Here is a 20198-nt window from a genome sequence, read left to right as displayed (position 1 = left end):
GTTGAAATCAGAGGTTTGCTGTCTGTGTGCTATGATGAAATGTTGCATGTGTGAAAGTGATTTTGCATACTGTTGTCAGAGATGTCCAGTCTTCTGATAGCTGTAGCTTCAGAGATGTGCTCCTGTATCACCTGCGCTCCTGCTGAATGTAGCTACACACAGACATACCAGAGTGAAATTAATTTACTGCAACTCTGGCAACCTATAAGCACAAATAAAAGCTATAACCGCGAGTGTCTATGAGCGTGTAATGTACCTCACAGCTGCTGAGGTCTAACTCCAGCCCGAAGAGACGAGTGTTGGTCGCCAAACCCTGTAGTAATAACCTAGTCGTAAAACAAAACATACGATACATTTTGTAATAAAGCTGACATGTTACTGTTTACCTCAATGCCAGACTCATGAATCACAGATTTTCAGGTGATCACATTTTATAGAAATATTTCCAAAATGTGGTGCAAATGTGAAAAGACAATACTAGTCTGAATGCAAGAAATACATAGAATCATCATAAAATCACCAGTTGGATAAAAGCAAGTATATTATGTCAGATAGTTACAGTTCAACCATATGAATATCACATTTATTGCAATCACTATAATTCATATAACTTTAGATTTTCTGCTTCCAAAACTTGGCAATGTAGTACAAAAGCAAGTTGTAACTTTTTCCAAACCACCTGTAAGACAAATCCTGTTAACAATTCTCAACAAGTGCATGACTACAGTGGTAACTGGAATGTTAGAGTAGAAATCGGGTTCAACCTTTATTCCCCCAAAATTGCAACCCACCCATAATCAGAGACTCTTTGATCTACTTGTCAAATACTGTAAATTCTGCATTAATGATATGATGAAAAATGACAGGTACTTTGAATAGTACCTGAGAAATAACCATTCAAACATAGCCTTAGATTTCTGTCATTAAAGCACAACTGACCAATTTTAGCAAGTTAGCAAACCTGAAAAGTAAATAACAAAGCAAAATGTATATATTGGGCAAAGTTATTTCCAGGGATGCATTAATATGTTTTAGAGGTTATGTTCGAATTAGTGGCCATTAGGGCAAGTCACACAAGCATAGTAAAATGTGCCATGGCTCCAATCCACTGTAGACATAGTATCTCTACCCACACAGACAAAGAGCTTCTGATGAATTCAAGCAAAGATAAGCAACATTATAAAACAGCCACCCAAAAATAAAAATTATAAGATTTTTCCGATTTGGTTACTAATTTTTATGTTTGGGCTGGAGTCAATCCCAGCTGACTGAGGGGACAGGTCACCAGTCCATCACAGAGAGACAAACGATCACATTCATACCTACGGACAATTAAAATGACCAGTTAACCTCAGCATGCTTTGGACTGTGGGAGGAAGCTGGAGTACCCAGTGAAAAGCCACGCTGCACAGGGAGAACATGCAAACTCTATGCAGAAAGATCCTGGGAAGGCGGGGACATGAACCAGAGATCTTCTAGCTGCAAGGTGAAAATGCTAACCGCCATCCACTGTGCAGCCCTTCAACTCAAGATCCATTCAGTTTTTTTTAGCTTGTAAATCACTTTAAATTAAGAGCAGTTTGTAAAGCTACAATTCCCGTGGTCAAGTTTGAATTTCGATTGAATGCTGAAATGTGACACATGTAATATGTAAACTGTTGTATGACAGTATTTTGTTTCTACTGAGATAACATACCTGAGAGCTTGTGGAGGTAGCTTGGTAGCAGACAGGCCCACATACTTCAGCTCACAGCTCTGACTGAAGAACTCTTGAATGCTCCGGGTCACCTCCCTCACCTTTCTACACACAAACACAGTATGTTTTATCATTATTGACATTACAGTCCCATCCTAGAATTTGTGGATCACAGAAACCAATGATGTTTATAATTATCATCATTTATCCCGGGGGGTCTCTGAGCTGGCTTTGTGCATACAGGCTCATTACCATTTCTTACTGGGACAAAGGTGTCAGATCACAGATTCTGGGAGCATCTGTTCTTGTTGATGTAATGTGGTCTCTGCTGCTACAGTGTGCACGTGGGCAGTGAATTCACATAATGAATGGTATGTTATCAAATGGATCTACCTTTGTGTTGTCTTGATAGTCTTAAATAATTCAATCTTGATTAATTCACCCACGTGTCATCACTCAATAAGCTTCTAAATGTGTATAGAGTCTTGTCTCCGTTGGTTGCTAGTGCGTCCTGCTGACTTCCTGTTTACCTGCTGGTTACCTGGGTTTCCTACATCCATTCAGCTCTCCATATCTTTATGATTTTTGGATTCTGTTTAGCTAGATTTGTCTTCTTCAGCTGTTGACGTTGCCCAGGTTAAGTCTTGGCTCTCCAGCCGCTTTTTGCTTCTTGCCCTCAAAGCCGTTGTTACAGCATATAATAATTATCAAAGTTGTTAACTGTTTGTTCCATCTACATGTTTGCCATGCATCTACATTTGGGTCCTCCTTTTGAATTAAACGAAACATGCTGCAGCTATGATGCATTATCAGCCGAGAGCAAGACACCTCAAAATCCAGACCAAACAACATAACAAGGCCAAGAGGTTAACGCCTGGTAATACTGTCTGCATATAATAATGTTCACATTTTCTTTGTTTCTGTTCTTTATATATTGTTGTGATTATTGTTAACGGTCAGCTTAACAATTCAGTGAGACCATATTGTTCTGATGAGACTATGACAGATTCTGGGTTGATATCTTGTAGCCTATAGTGTTGCCTCATGTGGCTGTTGTGTAGGCTTAGACTGACCTCTGATGGCTCATATTTTAACTGCATGCCACCTGAGACAGGGAGGGTACGCTCACTGGATTAATGTGTTAATTAATAAGGCACATTCATTTGGCTGCATCAGAAATGCCATTAACCTTTCTTAATTATTTCATGTTAAAAGTAATGTTAATGTTCCAACCACAGATTTAACCATTCACACCCTTAGAACCTCATAACATGAAGCCATTGGAGTGTTTCTGTTCCCTGAGCTCCTGTGGTGGTGACAGAGGAGGATTCAGTGAACCAGTGCAGCACTCAAACAGAAATGTATCATGTTTGGCATCTACTTCCTACCTATTTTTAGCTCACTGCATTTCAGGTCTGCTTTAGTCACTTCCACATTTCTAAACATCCGTTCTGCACAGATTTGCACATGCAGAAGTGTTGTAATGATGATGCTGCTCACGTCTGACTGGGGTTGAGTTAATGGTGTACAAATTTAAAAGCTTAACCAATTACAAATTAGTAAATAAAGTGTCCTTCAAATGACAATGTATTTTTGAGAGAAATGAACAAGTTCCTGATGGATGTTGTTGGCTAAATGAATAAGCAGAATGATTTTTAATTGTTTGCCGCTGTGTATGCACAAGTAAATTAAATCAATTACACTAAAGAACTCACATAAGGACAAAAAAAGGAATTGAGGCCATGTTTTGAAGCGTTTCTACTAACATACATACTCTACAAAAGCATTGTCTGATACATGATCTATGCTTTTGTTGAGGTCTGGCTTCGCAAAAACTATTCTCCTTTACAGATATCCAAATATATATATGTGTAGAAGTAAGGAGTCTGTCAGTACTGAGGAAAGGATGCCAAGTCTGCAGATCTTACATCTCAAAATAACTACAAAGCAAAAGATTTTACAGGAGTGGAACAGTGGAGCTGACCTGTGGCTGAAAGGATTCCTGGCCAAGTTCAGGTGCATCAGTTTGTAACAACATCCAGCAGACAGGGACACAAATAACTGCAAGACAAAGTCAGAATAAGGGAGCGTTACACATTACAAGCCGAGAAGTTCAACACACAAGTAACAAGAGTCTCAGCGGGTTTTCTACCCTTTTAATATTTTCATCATGTTTCACCAGCATGCATCTGTCTGGATTTTTAAGATAAGAAATTATTAGGTATTTTACAACATGTTTAAGAAAGTCTGCCATTTTCTCAACATGTAATGATTACTTTTTTGTTGTTGTTTTGTTTTACTAAGGCTTTACATTATAAAGCATTACTTTCACCATGGAGTTTATACCCTGGGTATAAAAATCCGCATACTCAGCACCATACACTGATTAGGGATCATCATCATAACAACAACAATGATAATAAATACAACAAAGCACAAACAAAACATACAAGTCATGAAATTATGAGGTTTTCAAAGACAGTTAAAAATGACATTTTACTGTTACAAAAGTTTAAACACTGTGTGACATTCTTAAAATCATTTTATTAAGGAACTAAACATGGTTCTGCTTTTATTTTGATAACTGTGGCTTTTATTTTGATAAGAGGACTGAACTTTGGGGGTATCAGATGCAAAGTCCAGGCAGGTGCACACAGGACCACTCACTACTAACTTGGAGAGGTAGTGACAAAAAAATACAACACCACACTCTTTCAAGGTCCTGTAATTGGTATAAAACTTAGAGATACAATCTAAATATTGAAAAAGAAAATATACAGTATACAACAGAAGGGAGTAAACCACTGTCAAATAGTCCGACGTGTGTCACCTTCCAGGAACTGCACCATTTCTAAGGTGAACAGCAGAATATTTGCTGTTACATAAAACGACAAACAGTTCAGATTCAGAGACTGGGAGTTATCATGCCAGCCAGTATTTTGACATATCCACATCTACAGGCATTCTACAAATTGACACAGTTGAAACACTTTATCCACTCCAGCAATCCAGTATCAACACACCCACTTCAGGACTAAACATTCACTCTGCTAGTTCTGGTAGGTTCATACTGAACATGTTAGACATCATCTGAACCAAATAAATTTGTCTTGGTCTCATGTCTTAGTTTTTTATTTTTTATTTTTTTTAGCAGTTTCCTGTTGAATAGTAGGCTAGGACTGAGATAACTGTCGTCCTTGAGTGACCCTCTTCTCTGACAGTGAGTTGATTTTTCAAAACGTCTGAATATTTCTTTAGACGAAATAAACAAGAGGACAGAAGTGTACATTTAAGAATCGTCTCTTACTGACCGTGTCCAGCGGACAGTTGGTATCACTGAGGTCCAAATGGGAAAGAGAGTTTGTACTGGACAAGAACTTGAAGAGAAACTGAAAGACAAACACATACTGTATAGTATACATTTAAGATGTTTAGACATCATTTGCTACATGCAGTGTTGCCAATAATAAATAAAACAAACAGCTGTATATAGTGATATCTTTTGGAAAAGTACAGAAATTATTGAGCAGTTACTTACATCCACACAAACCTAAGCAATAAAACCCTATAACTGATAGGACTCCACCCTTACTCTAACTCTTTTCAAGAAATAATTTTCAGCAACATAATCATGGTTTTACTGATTAGATTTTATTGAGATACTTTTAAGTATTTTATACAATCACATGAAATAACTTCGCAATTAAAAAATAGCCTTGAGCAAACGTTTAGACAATGTGCTTAAATTGTTTTTATTGCATATGAAACACTGGTTAGCACTATAGCCTTACAGCTAGATGGGCCGTATATCTGGGCCTGAGGTCTTTCTGTGTGGAGTTTGCATCTTCTCCCTGTGTGGGTTCTCCGGCTTCCTCCCACAGTCTAAAAACATGCTAAGGTTAATTGGTGGTTCTAATTAAACTTTTTGAGCACCCCTACTTTCCCTTCATTTTTGTCTTTCCAGTACTCTTTTTTTTTTTTTTATTCCAAGAATGTTGCTTCTGGGTACGACGGTTAAGTTTCTGGACTACTGATCAGAAACCCCGATGTGACCGCTGTCGGGCCCTTGAAAAAGGTCCCTAACCCTTCCTGCTCCAGGGGTGCTGTACCATGGCTGACCCTGCACTCTGACCCCAATTGGGATATGCAAAAACAACATTTCACATTACTGTAAAAATGTATTTGTGACAATAAAGGCTTCTTTTTTCTGCTGGTGCCCAGCATTGTTAGCCGGCCTATGACCGCATTAAGCCACTGGTGGCCCACTGGGGTTTCTCACTAGCCTCTCTGTTCTATTTCTGGATGTGTATCATGTAATGACTGTATGAGCATTCTTTGAATGTAAAATCATTTGTCCTCAATCCACATCAACTGACGTGAAAGATAAACACTGAACAGAGCTTACCATGGCCTCTTCAGTCACCAGGCTGCCAGGGTTACCAGACAGGTCAAGGTGGGTTAGAGATGCTACCAACAGCTGGCTAGAAGACAACACCTGACTCAGATGGCCAAGACCTGGTAACAAATCAGACCATTCACAAATGAAGAAGTTGTTGGAGGAGAATAACTAAACGGAAAGTCAAATTTGTGAAATAACTGATAAACTTTGAAATTGATGATTGCAGGCTAAAGATCACATTCTTTATTCATTTGATCTCTGGCAGAAGCAGCAGAACAGAGGGTTGCACAACTGAGACATGTGAGGAAAAGGAGTTAATAGTTAATGGAGGTGTATGGTGTGGGTATATACCAGTCAGCCACAACATTAAAGTCACTGACAGTAAAGTGTATTTGATCAGTATTTCAGACAAAGTACATCCCTGATGGCAACAGCAGCTTCAGCGACCTCCCCCTGCATGACAGTGTACATCCTGCCAGACAGCAAAAACTGCTCAAGGAACACAACAGACACCCTAAAGCATCGACTTGACTTCAGACATCTCATCTGGCAATCCACATTAATTTAAGAAACCACTGGGAACATCCTCATGTCAGACACCACTGGACATCTCCAGAGGTCCTGTGTCCATGGCCTGACGGATCTGAACTCTGTCAGCACAAAGGGAATTTACAGCATTTAGCATGTGGTTTTAATTGTGTGGCTGATTGGTGTATCCTCCTCCTCCAGCTTCATCTTGGACATCCTCCTGTTTTATAAGATTACAATCAAAAGCAGTGAGAGTACTGGAAGATTTAGAATGTGCGTATCTATATACCTTTAGCAGTCATCGATACCCGAGACAGAGAAAGTTGTTTGAGTCCTTTATCCAGATTCTTCAGCTCCTGACTGAGAGCTATCACACCTAGGAATAAAATACACAAGATGAGACACACACACACACACACACAGACACACACACAATCTGTCAGAAAACCAGAGGGAGCACTGATCCACATGCGAAAATCTCAAATACCAATAGCTGATTTGAATAAAATCACCATTTCTTATTGTATCACAATTCAAGCACCAGGAATGGTATATGCCTGGGATTAATCACTGAATAGAGACAGAGGATTCACTACAGAGAGATTCACTTTCTCACTGACTGATAGAACAGTTTATGTACTCATGCCTTTTACTACCCAGTAAATCTATGTCACACATGTAAGGGTCAAGATTATGGCACATAAGATCTACCGTCTTAAAGCTGGGTATTGGAAAATGCATAGCATAAGCCAACAAAGCATGCATATATTGTGAAAGTATATCACTCAGATGTGAGGCTGAAAAAGGGCACCTTTGTCTTCAATTGGATTGCCTGAGAGGTTGATGGATTGCAGGGTAGATGAGGTGTGCTCTCGAAGAGCAGCTGCCATTTTGACTGCAAAGTCCCTGTAACAGAATAAAAAGTTATTTCTCAATCTCAGTAAATACTGTGTAGCATTAATTTCACTTTAAAATTTAACATTTTCTTGATTTTACTGGGTTTACTCCACAGGCAACTGGGAAATATTAATATTCCAGGTTGTAATCTTAACAAAATTACTGATAATGAAACTGTGCACCATCAGTAGAATACAATTCTTAAAAAGTTAAGTCATTTAAAATCAGAATTAAGGAACGTATGCTGAAACCATGGGTCCCGAAGCAACAACCTTAATAAAGTTGAGTGTTAAGCGTTTGTTGTGGTGAGTGTATGTTTTCTTGCTGCCATGTTCTGTATGTCCATACATGTTCAGACACAAACTCACAGTTTCAGTCCACTGGCCTCCAGTGAGAGCTCCTCTAGACTGGGAGATCTGGACAGCAGGAAAGTCAGCTGCTGCTGGACATCCACTGACTGAAGGTACACAAACACAGACAAAAGAAATGTGTAGTCTGGTGTTTCTTTTTTATAGTTCCACACATTCTGTAGAGACTGCTGAGCTTTGAGAAATGTGGTGATACATCTCATAAAGATGCAGAATATGTTCTCTATGGAACTGAAAGAGGTGTTGGCAGGTTCCTGGTGTCATAATGTGTTGGAAGCAATCCTACAAATAGACTGACTGTGCTCCATTTTGAGACAAAAAGTTTAAACATTTTCAAGTACAGGTCGATACAATGGTCTCTGCCTGTTTCAGAATCAGCATTATTGGTAAAGCATGTGAACACTTACAAAGAATTTGACTCGGGTGTTTATTTGGCTCTTAAAGCACACAAAATAAAACACAAATGCATTTAAATAAGGGAAACGGGTTATGGTATTATTATACAAGAAGCACTAAATCTAGTTCCTTAGCTTTGTAAACAACAAAACAAATGTGATTGCATTTTTGTTCATATAGCAGTATTTTTAAAATATAACTGCAGAATACATTGCTTTTAAATTCATTATTTAATTTCCCACATAACAATGCAATTAATCAAAACTAAAAATTTGAAGCGTTGCCCAGCACTCATCTTAACATATCACCTGTATTGTCTATTGTGACGACCTGGATGGGTCAGAATTAAAGTGTTTTAGCAGAGAATCTTTCCTGCTAATTGGTTTGAGTCAGCAAAAAACTCGACACCGATCAGCCACAACATTCTGATCACTGACAGGTGAAGTGAATAACACTGACCATCTTGCTATAATGCAATGTTCTGCTGGGAAACCTCGAGTGGACTTGTACCACCCACCTAAACATTGCAGGTCAAGCAACCCCCAACCCTGCATGGTAACCGCAGTCCATGATACCAGTTTCCGGCCTTAGCAGGACAATGCACCCCGACACACTGTACAAACTGCTCAGTAGTGACCCAAGGAACATGACAGAGCTAAGGTGTTCACTCAGGTTCTACACTCCCAGATCCAAATCTTATTGAACAGGACATCCTCAGAGGTCCTGCATCGATGCCCCACTGGGACAGAGGAGTATAAAGCAGACCAAGACAATATTAGACAGGTGGTCATAATGTTATGCCTGATCGGTGTGTATTTGCCACAACCTATTCTGCTTTCAGAAAGGATATAAAGAACACTATTCCCAAACACTCTGTTGTTCTCCCTGTAGAGTTCATGAAGAACAATTTTGTGCATGCAAATACTCCAGCCCTTCTGTACTCACTGAGAATTTTTGATTTCATGTTGCGACAGTATGGTATTAAACAGTGTCAAGAGTGATAGTGCTGTAGATTCATAACTACCCTACCAAAACACCTACATCATCGGCTGAGCTGAAGCAGTACTGGCAGCGTATCGCTCTAAAGAATGTTCTGTAAGTTGTGCTGATAGTGGTCCTTTCTTCTAGCCTAGCCGCGCTAGACCCATGTTCTGAAGGCACAAGGGTCTAGGGCCGCTCGACAGGGAGGGAGGCGGGCTAAAAGGTTGTCTTTCAAATCACTCTGCAGCAATTGGGTAGGTATACAACAAATCAGTGCAACGAATAGGCTGACGTAGTTCCTAGAGCGCCGGCGGATTGTGGCTAAGTCCCATTAGCTTCCCAACCAGTGGAGCCAACTGGTATATTAAGGATTTGCCATATCCCGTCGGCATAAGTCCAAATACGTCCTTCTTCTCAATGAAACACTTCAGTGCCGTCCTTTGTTTATCTTTCAAGTTGAATTTTAGCTTCAAATCTTTAAGGGCTGTGGCCAAAGCCGAGTTGACAGATAACTGTTCTTTGTGCGCCGGTTGTTTCTGTCAGAATCGTCGCGCCTCTGTCGTCACTTCGTTACGCCCGCCTTCTGACTCTACACTTCATGGTGATTCGTCCGGCCAGTTTTAGGAGAATCCAGCCTCGAGCCTTATGGAGGGTAACTAGACCCACCCTGGCAGAGAATTAAATTCGTTGCCGTGGGTTGTCTAGCGTGGCTAGGCTACCTTTCTTCCATTTCTTGTATGACTTCCATCTCTGAAAAGCCTGAATTTAAACATCTGAACTCTTTACTAATTTTCAACACTAGAACACATTCAAAACAGTAAATCAAATAAGAGTACCAGTTTACCAGTTTAAGTTCTTTGCAGCAGATCTTTGTAAACCACTGGTTGAAAGACAAAGCCGCTACAGCCAATGCCAAGTCCCTGAGAGGAGAGAAAAGAGGTGTATGTAACACAGGCAAGGTAGGACTGGATGAAACGTTACTCTGTCTTTTCTCACCAGCTGTCTAAGTGACTAAAGTCCTGCAGATTGAATTGTTTCCAGTTGTGGATGTAGTATATGTGGTCAACATCCTGTAAATATAGTTAGCCATGTAATAATTCAATGCAGCAGTGCATTTATATGTGGCATATCTCATTTGTTTTATCTTGCCTTATCGCAGAAACTTACCCACTGAATCTCCTCTCTAAATGGCATCTCATTGAAATCACACAAAGCAGCATAGGTATCAGAGAATCCTCCTGGGGAACAACATTCAAATTAGCTTTATCTAACTGCATGTTAATGAGATGCAAACATACTGACATCATGCAGGCTAGGTTATCTGATGCTTACAAATAAAGAACAAAACAATTCTTCAGCTAGATGCACGGAGTAATTTTTACAGCACAAGGTGTTAACAGGTGATGCTCATCAGACCAAAAAAAGCTGCCAATAATCTTCAACTTCAGTGTGACATCTTCATAAATGGTTCCTTACTTGTTAACATGGTCACTGAAAATTTGCCCAATCAGCATTTTGCATATCTAATACTGTAAAATGAAAGTAACTCCGCAGTTGTGGGCTGTATCAGAGGAGGATGTGAGGAGGAGTATAGGGACATGATCAGGGATGCAACCTCCACCGTCTTCGACTGAACACTTCTAAAAATCCAGGAAATGGTGACCGAGTCCACACCGGAACCGGTCGCCATTCTTGGCATGGAGGTGGAGGCTGTCTCCAGCTATAGGTATGTGGGAGTGCAGCTGGACGACAAACTGGACTGTTCCAGACACATGGAGGCAGTGTACAAGAAGGGCCGAAGCAGACTTTACTTCCTGTGCAGGCCTCTTCTATGTACATTTTACCAGACTGTGGTGCCCACTGCTTTATTCTTTGGGGCTTTGGGGTTGTTTGTTGGGGGGGAGGGGGCTCGCTCCAGGGACAGAAACTGGCTGAATAAGCTGATCAAGAAGACGAGCTCCACAAATGGTGTTGAGCTAGAATCAGTCCAACAGGTGGCTGAGGTGAGGACGCTCAGGAAAGCTGCACTCTATTATGACCAATGCTTCTCACCCGCTACACAGTCTGGAGGTGTTTCAGCAGAAAACCTTCAGCCACAGACTCACCCCCTCTCAGTGCAGGTCTGAGTGCAGCAGGAAATCCTTCCTACCAGCTGCAATCAAGCTTTTCAATTTACAGTAATTAACATTAATATCTTTACTTATGAGTTATATTCTGGGCATGTTTTTAAGTTTCATAATTTTTCTAACTTATATACTGTGTACACACGTGGACAAAATTGTTGGTACCCCTCAGTTAAAGAAGGAAAAACCCACAATTCTCACTGAAATCACTTGAAACTCACAAAAGTAACAATAAATAAAAATTTATTGAAAATTAAATAATCAAAATCAGCCATCACTTTTGAATTGTTGATTAACATAATTATTTAAAAAAACAAACTAATGAAATAGGGCTGGACAAAAATGATGGTACCCATAACTTAATATTTTGTTGCACAACCTTTTGAGGCAATCACTGCAATTAAACGATTTCTGTATTTGTCAATGAGCGTTCTGCAGCTGTCAACAGGTATTTTGGCCCACTCCTCATGAGCAAACAGCTCCAGTTGTCTCAGGTTTGATGGGTGTCTTCTCCAAATGGCATGTTTCAGCTCCTTCCACATATGTTCAATGGGATTCAGATCTGGGCTCATAGAAGGCCACTTTAGAATAGTCCAACGCTTTTCTCTCAGCCATTCTTGGGTGTTTTTGGCTGTGTGTTTTGGATCGTTGTCCTGTTGGAAGACCCATGACCTGCGACTGAGACCAAGCTTTCTGACACGAGGCAGCACATTTCTCTCCAGAATGCCTTGATAGTCTTCAGATTTCATCGTACCTTGCACACTTTCAAGACACCCTGTGCCAGATGCAGCAAAGCAGCCCCAAAACATTACTGAGCCTCCTCCATGTTTCACCGTAGGGACAGTGTTCTTTTCTTCGTATGCTTGGTTTTTCAGTCTATGAACATAGAGTTGATGTGCCTTACCAAAAAGCTCCAGTTTGGTCTCATCTGTCCAAAGGACATTCTCCCAGAAGCTTTGTGGCTTGTCAACATGCATTTTTGCAAATTCCAGTCTCACTTTTTTATGAGTTTTTTTCAGCAGTGGTGTCCTCCTTGGTCGTCTCCCATGAAGTCCACTTTGGCTCAAACAACGACGAATGGTGCGATCTGACACTAATGTACCTTGGCCTTGGAGTTCACCTTTAATTTCTTTGGAGGTTGCTCTGGGCTCTTTGGATACAATTCCAACGATCCGTCTCTTCAATTTGTCATCAATTTTCCTCTTGCGGCCACGTCCAGGGAGGTTGGCTACTGTCCCGTGGGTCTTGAACTTCTGAATAATATGAGCCACTGTTGTCACAGGAACTTCAAGCTGTTTAGAGATGGTCTTATAGCCTTTACCTTTAAGATGTTTGTCTATAATTTTTTTTCGGATGTCCTGGGACAATTCTCTCCTTCGCTTTCTGTTGTCCATGTTCAGTGTGGTACACACCTTTTCACCAAACAGCAGGGTGACTACTTGTCTCCCTTTAAATAGGCAGACTGACTGATTATGAGTTTGGAAACACCTGTGATGTCAATTAAATGACACACCTGAGTTAATCATGTCACTCTGGTCAAATAGTTTTCAATCTTTTATAGAGGTACCATCATTTTTGTCCAGGCCTGTTTCATTAGTTTGTTTTTTTAAATAATTATGTTAATCAACAATTCAAAAGTAATGGCTGTTTTTGATTATTTAATTTTCAATAAATTTTTATTTATTGTTACTTTTGTGAGTTTCAAGTGATTTCAGTGAGAATTGTGGGTTTTTCCTTCTTTAACTGAGGGGTACCAACAATTTTGTCCACGTGTGTATATGGTCATACTGATGACTATTAGTGCTGCTATTTCTGCTGGGTTTGTGGGTTGTCTGTGTGTTAACATGCTGCTGTTAGAAGTAGTTTCCTCTAAAGAATCACTAAAGTATTATTCTACTCTACATACCGCAACAGGCAGGCTGACACTCCAGCTGCTGTTCTATCCCATCAGTCAGTGTGAGGAGTCTCTCCTGGAGATCAAGGGGAATTGTCTTTAACAGCTTTCTGAAGATTGAAGACAGAAGACAGAAGTGAATACAACCCTGTGCAAAATCACTTCAAAATGATTCAGTGCTGTACGACCTTTCAGTCATTGCATTACTGGTAAGTTAAACAGCAGGGTTTTGCTCATGAAAAACTAACAGTTTCGACTTATTGCATGTAAAACTGCAGGCTAACAGAGGTTCAAATGTTTTCAATACTTGATGTTCCGTCATTCTTCAGAACTGCTCCTTGCTGGACGGGTTGTGTTGCTCTACCTATCTCCTTAAAAAAATTTATTTATTTTTTAATCTTTGACCGGGAGTCATCTTGTCAGTCGGTATTTTAGTAAATCATGGGCAGTCCTGGTGTTCTAAACAACATTTGCGCCTGTAGTTCTATATCATCATACTCCCACCTCTCTTCTGAATTGTTGGGACGATGTATTCTCTGTGGTAGTCCTAGTTCTGTTTAATTAGGTCGAGGTACCAAAACTACTTGGCTGGTTTTATGAAACTGAGAATGCATGTTTAGTTGAATAGGAACTCAATTTTTGGGAGAGGCAGACAAGACTGCAGTCACAGGTATGTATGAATGAAGCTATGAAGAATGTTAGCATGAAAGTGGTCCATGTCTGAATGACACAATAATGTTACTTCAAGAGACTGATGTAGCATCAGCGTTACACGTCCTGTGTCTGGAAAGGACTAGATAAGAAGCCCTGAAGCTTTTCTGGAGTCTCACAGTAGAGCAACACCTTGTTAATGTCTGGGTTTGCTTTTATTTGCTGCCCATCTGTATACCGAGTGCAAAGTTATTTTAACCTGATAGTCAATGACATATTTTTCTGCATGTATACAACATGAAAATCATGTGTAAAAAAATTTGAATTTGCTTGACGAATATGAGTCGGTAGCTTATCTGATCAGTGTACATTCAGACACGTAGCAGGTTCTGGAGTGAGACCCACCTTGGAGATGAATCGGGGAAGATCCTCTTCAGTGAGGCAGTCATGTGACGAATCATGGCCTCAAGATCATCAGCATGTAAGACACTGAAAGACAGGGTCTGCCTGTCTGTCTCCAACACAATCTGCAACAAATGCAAATCATGCACGTATGACTCCTTGCACGGCCATATGAACCATAGCCTGCTTTAGCTTCAGTATAACAGAACTTGAAATAGTTTATCTCACGTTAATTTTTTACTGTGTATCCTGACACTGTTGTCTTAAAATAGCTTTTTACACTGTTTAAAACAGCTCGAAGTTCTTTACAGTCATTCCATCACAAATCATCTGGGGCTTTCTGCTAAACCCCCTCTGGTTTGCTTGAACTATTACAACTTGAAATATACATATTAATAAATACATTTGTGAAATTGTAGCTTGATGCACTGATCAGGCATAACTTGATGACGACCTGCCTAATATTGTGTTAGTCCCCCTTTTGCTGCCAAAACAACCGTGACCCATTGAGGCATGAACTCCACTACACCTCTGAAGGCGAGCTGTGATATCTGGCACTGACATGTAGCAGCAGATCCTTTAAGTCCTGGAATTTGTAAGGTGGACTGACTGACTTGTTTGTCCAGCACATTTCACAGATGCTTAATTGGATTCAGATCTGAAGAATTTGGAGAGCAAGTCAACACTTCAAACTTATTGCTGTGCTCCTCAAACCACATCTGGACTATTTTTGCTTTTTGGCATGGTGCATTGTCCTGCTGAAAGAGGCTACAGCCATCGAAGAATACCGCGTCCATGAAAGGGTGTACATGGTCTGCAACAATGCTTTAGTAAGTGGGACATGTGAAAGTAACATCCACATGGATGGCAGGACTCAGGGTTTCCCTGCAGAACATTGCCCAAAGCATCACACTGCCTCCACTGGCTTGCCTTCTTCCCATAGTGCATCCTGGTAATATGTGTTCCCCAGGTAAGCACTGCACACTTGTCCGGCGTACCCAGCATGGTCACCCTGACTGATCTGCAGCTATGCATTTCCATACACAACAAACTGTGATGCATTGTGTATTCCGACACCTTTCTATCAGAATCAGCAGTAACTTCTTCAGCAATTTGACCAACACTAGCTCGTCTGTTGCATCGGACCACACAGGCCAGCGTTCACGCCCCACATGCATCAGTGAGTCTTGGCCCCCCATGACCCTGTCGCTGGTTCACCACTGTTCCTTCCTTGGACCACTTTTGATAGATACTGACTACTGCAGACCAGGAACACCCAACAAAAGCTGCAGTTTTGGACATGGTCTGACCCAGACTCTAGACATCACAATATGCCCATTGTCAAACTTGCTCAAATCCTTACGCTTGTCCATTTTTCCTGCTTCCAACACAGCAGTATCAAGGACAAAATGTTCACTTGCTGCCTAACATATCCAACCCACTAACAAGTGCCATGATGAAGAGATAATCAGTGTAATTCACTTCACCTTTCAGTGGTCATAATGTTTTGCCTCATCAGTGTATATCAAATACTTTTTAGAAATGGAAAAATTGTACATTGACATTTGATTCTGTTTAAGCAACACCATATCAGAAACTGTTGAACACAAAAGCCTTAAATTGCTACTGTTATAACTTATCATGCCATTGATTCAGAATCTACAATATTCTATTTGTGTTCTCAGCCAACTTCTCAAGCTGGACTCTGCAAAAAGTTGAAGTGTAAGTACATACAGTATTTATTTATAGTAACTGCTTAAGGATCTACTTTCAGGAATCTCTTTCAACAAGTATACTTTATAAATTCATTAAGTACAATGACTGAGGTAACAGTTAACTGTCGATTTTAAGAACATTTAAAAAAAATATCTACGTGTATAGATAATGGATGCATGTTGTTAATCCAAGTAGATTTTTTCTACCCTAGCTGACCTAGGGTAGAGACAGGGGACACCCTGGACAGATCACTAGTCTATAACAGGGCCAGGGTTAACAACTTAGAGCACAGTTTTTTGTTTTTGTACAACTTTTCATACCTGCTTAGTCAGTTATGGAGGTTCAACGAACTTTTTTTTTCATTTTTGTAATCGAGTGTTACATATTACAGATTATTCTATATGTTTTGCTTTGTATTATCATGATATGCAAAATACATATGATTCAGAAAATATGTTTGATGAGTATAAAAGCATTATGGAACATGACAGAGTAAAAATAATGGCATACCTGCATGAGACTGTGAATATTGATGGAGCAAATCTCTAGGTAGCTGAATGTGGTCTCCACCTGTACGCATGGAAACACATTTGTATCTGAGTAGTCATGCATATACACAAATCCCAAGTTCCCAGTTCCTCTTAGGCTCACAGTAATATGTGGTTTTGTAATCATGGCATTTCTGTCCCAGCACTTTTACTTCATTTGTCCAAGTTTTGGGAATTCTATCTCTGAAATTTCAGTCTCACCTAAATACAACAAAGGTGAATGGAGTTTCGCCTGTACTCCTTAGCACTGAAAAATTCATTTTCACATTCAACAGCATCTCTTTCCAGAAACAGTATCCCCCTCAGTCTGGAAAACTGGGCAGTTAATCAGCCCAAAAAAGTAAAACGAAACCTAAACTACCGTTCAAAAGTTTGGGGTCACCCAGACAATTTCATGTTTCACATGGAAACTCACACTTTCATGTGCTAACATAATTACACAAGGGTTTTCCAATCATCAATTAGTCTTTCAACACCGTTAGCTAACACAATGTAGCATTAGAACACAGGAGTGTGTTTTGGTTATGCTCCTGCTCCTGCCCTTTGTCTCCCCTTTTCCTTCTCTTCCCCATTATTGTCCTTTGTGTGTGTTTTGGTTTGTGTGTCTCTGTCTCCCTCTGTCTGCCAGCCTCCCCTCTTGTCTCTCTCTCCCGGTCACTCGCCCTCTAGCTCTGCCTGCTGATTGCCCTCAATTGGCACCAGCTGCAGTAATTAGTCAAATTCTCTCACCTGTTCCCTTAGCAATATAAACCCTCTGCTTCCCTCAGTCTTTGTTGGAGCATTGTTTGCCTTCACCATGTTGCCACAGCCTCTGTTCTCCATCTATGGACTACTTTTGTTTCTGGACCTTTGCGGATTACACCTCCCTTTTGGACCCGGTCGCTTGGATTACTTCAGTTTGTTTTTTTTTTTGCTCCCTCCTTTGAGTTCCTCTGTAGTGTGAGTACTTCCCCTCTGCTTTGTTGTATGGAGCCATGTAGTGCCACAGCATTAGTTAATTTGGTTTTTGCCCTGCTCCCCCAGTTCTAGTTGCTGTAGTTGTGTTTTTGGAGTTCTCGTTAAATAAATCCCTTTTTCCATTACCGCCTTTTGCCTGTGCTTGGGTTCTCCACTCCCACAATCTTAACAGAGTGATGGTTGCTGTATATTTTTCTCTACCTGTGTGTAGATATTCCATTAAAAATCAGCCATTTCCAGCTAGAATAATTATATCTAGACTGGATTTCTGATTAACTTAATGTTATTGTCACTGGGGGGGGGGGAATTCTTTTAAAAATTAGGATATTTCTAAGTGACCCCAAACTTTTGAATGGTGGTGTATATATTTCAAACATATACAGCATGCTGATGGATGTTAAGGTGGTTTGGTTTAAAATACAATTTTTAACATTTTAGTGGTGAGTTACCCTGACAGGTTGCTTGTTTAGAACCAGGTAACCTCTCCATAGGCTCAGCACCTAAGACAGACAGACATAAGAGATGCAAGGCATGAAACTGGCAGAGCCATAGCCACCCCCACAGGAACAGCATGGTTGTTGTTCGACTGCACAAAGTAAGCACAATCTTTATTACACCAAGGGGAAGGTCTACTCACCACAAACCTGTTTGCTGATCTTCCACATGGTTGACTGGATTGGTTCAGAATAACCGGTGTCACCAGACAAACTCTGTGTGGTTTGAGCAGCTCTGAGATCTGATCTGTTTTACAGACACAAACAATCACTGTTTTTCATACTACAGTCATTTCAGAATCTTCACAGTTTGGTTAGTGGGATTCAAGTGTGATTGTGTACCACCTTAACAAGGATTAAGGTTTAGGTTTGTTGGAGTATGGTCAAATGAGGTACCCTAGAAACCTGCCTGGTAGAAACACTGGGACATTGGTGGAAGATGATACATCGATGTGTGACTAGCATTTTAATCATTCTGTCTTAAATCAAAACGGGAACGCTAGCATTTGGATTTAGGGTGAAAGACCAGCTTTGCAAATGGCAGGATCTCAGTTGTAGCTTGATCCTGCACCAAGACTAATTGTAATGACCAACTGGAATTTTCCATATACAGACCCTTTCCAAAAAAAAATGGAATACGATGGAAAAGTTTATTTCTGTAATTCCATTCAAAAATTTGAACTTTTATAGATTCAGGGCCCACAATTCAAACAATGTCAAGTATTTGTTTATTTTTACATAATTTGGGCTTCTTGCTCATAAAGCCCATGAAAACAGGATTTCAAAAAAATTAGAATACTGAAGAAATCAGCCCAAATTTTGCAAGGTATGAATGTTTTAAACTGAGTAACACACCAATCATCTCCTAAACTCAGAGCACCTGCACAGGTTTCCTCAGGTGTCATTAAATTGCTTCAGTTTGGTTCAATTGTCTGTTTGGTTCAATATGAGGAAGACTGCAGACTTGACAATTGGCCAGAAGACATTGATACTTTCTACAGGAAGGGTAAGCCACAAGTTCATAGCTAAGGAGGCTGGCTGCTCAGAGTGCTGTGTCCAGACATATCAATGGAAAGGCAAAATGTGGCAGGAGAAGATGCACCAGCAAAAGAGATGACTGTGGGCTTCAGTGGATTATCAAACAGAAGATCCAAGAATTTGGCAGAGATCCAGAAAAAGTGGAGTGAGGCAGGAGTCAGCTTCAAAAACAACCACTGTCAGACCCATCTGGGAGATGGGCTACAACTGTTGGGTTCCTCGGGTCAAGCCACATCTGAGCCTGGGCCAAGAAGGAGGACTGGACTGTTGGCCGGTGGTCCAAGGCTCTCTTTTCCAATGGAAATAAAGTGTGCCTTTCATTTGGGAATCAAGTTCCAAGGGATTGAAGGAAGATGGGTGGGGAACAGAACCCAAGCTGCTTGAAGTCAAATGTGAAATATCCAGTCAGTCATGATTTGGGGTGCAACGTCTGGTGCAGGTGTTGGTAAACTCTGCTTTCTTAAATCCAAGGTCACTGCAACAGTCTACCAGAATGTTTTTGAGGACTTCATGATTCCTTTTGCTGAGGATCTATGTGGAGATGTAGATTTAATCTTCCATCAGGATCTGGCCACTGCCCATACTGCCAGAAGCACCAAAACCTGGTGTGATGCCCATCACAGCGTTTGACTGGCCAGCCAACTCGCCAGACCTAAATCCCACTGAGAATCTGAGGTTTTATCAAGAGGGAAATGAGGGGCACCAGACCCAAAAACAAAGGAGAGCTGACAGCAAGCATCAAGGAAATCTGGGCTTTCAGAACTCCCAGGCAATGCTACGGCGCATTGAGGCAGTGATTAAGGCAAAGGGATTCCCAACCAAGTATTGAAGATTAACATATCACTTTCAAAGTACCATATTTTGATTGATGTGATCCTAATTTCTTTCTTCTTTCTGTAAAACTGAGAAGCAGATGGTGATTTCTTTACAGTATTCTAATTTTTTGAATTCCTGTTTTCATGGGTTTTATGAGCTAGAAGCCCAAATTATGTAAAAATAAATACTTGAAATCATTTAAATTGTGGGCCCTGAATCTATAATGTATGAAAGTTAAACTTTTTGAATGGAATTGTAGGGTTTTGGAGGTGTTAAACATCTACAATTTGGATG

General features: G+C 40.4%; 1 protein-coding gene and 1 long non-coding RNA gene across 2 annotated transcripts in view; both read right to left on the bottom strand.

Moving 5' to 3' along the window:
- The window catches only part of carmil2 (capping protein regulator and myosin 1 linker 2), a 66677-nt gene extending 58408 nt beyond the window's left edge, over positions 1–8269 (bottom strand). The window contains exons 1-10 of the mRNA XM_051952162.1: positions 8240–8269; positions 7889–7977; positions 7435–7529; positions 6913–6999; positions 6102–6211; positions 5008–5085; positions 3681–3757; positions 1697–1801; positions 257–326; positions 71–152 (exon numbers count right to left, since the gene is read on the bottom strand). Of these exons, the coding sequence (XP_051808122.1) occupies positions 71–152; positions 257–326; positions 1697–1801; positions 3681–3757; positions 5008–5085; positions 6102–6211; positions 6913–6999; positions 7435–7529; positions 7889–7977; positions 8240–8269 (823 nt within the window). The remainder of the gene's footprint in view (positions 1–70; positions 153–256; positions 327–1696; positions 1802–3680; positions 3758–5007; positions 5086–6101; positions 6212–6912; positions 7000–7434; positions 7530–7888; positions 7978–8239) is intronic.
- Positions 8270–14344: 6075 nt separating this feature from the next.
- Positions 14345–18054, bottom strand: LOC127535027 (uncharacterized). Its single transcript, XR_007943663.1, has 3 exons — positions 18006–18054; positions 16562–16621; positions 14345–14460 (listed from the first exon to the last, which is right to left on the bottom strand). It is a non-coding gene; the product is annotated as an uncharacterized LOC127535027 (long non-coding RNA).
- Positions 18055–20198: the final 2144 nt, after the last annotated feature.

This window comes from Acanthochromis polyacanthus, chromosome 8, assembly GCF_021347895.1.
Source record: "Acanthochromis polyacanthus isolate Apoly-LR-REF ecotype Palm Island chromosome 8, KAUST_Apoly_ChrSc, whole genome shotgun sequence".
Taxonomy (NCBI): Eukaryota; Metazoa; Chordata; class Actinopteri; family Pomacentridae; genus Acanthochromis; species Acanthochromis polyacanthus.
This window is presented reverse-complemented; position numbering and strand designations above follow the sequence as displayed.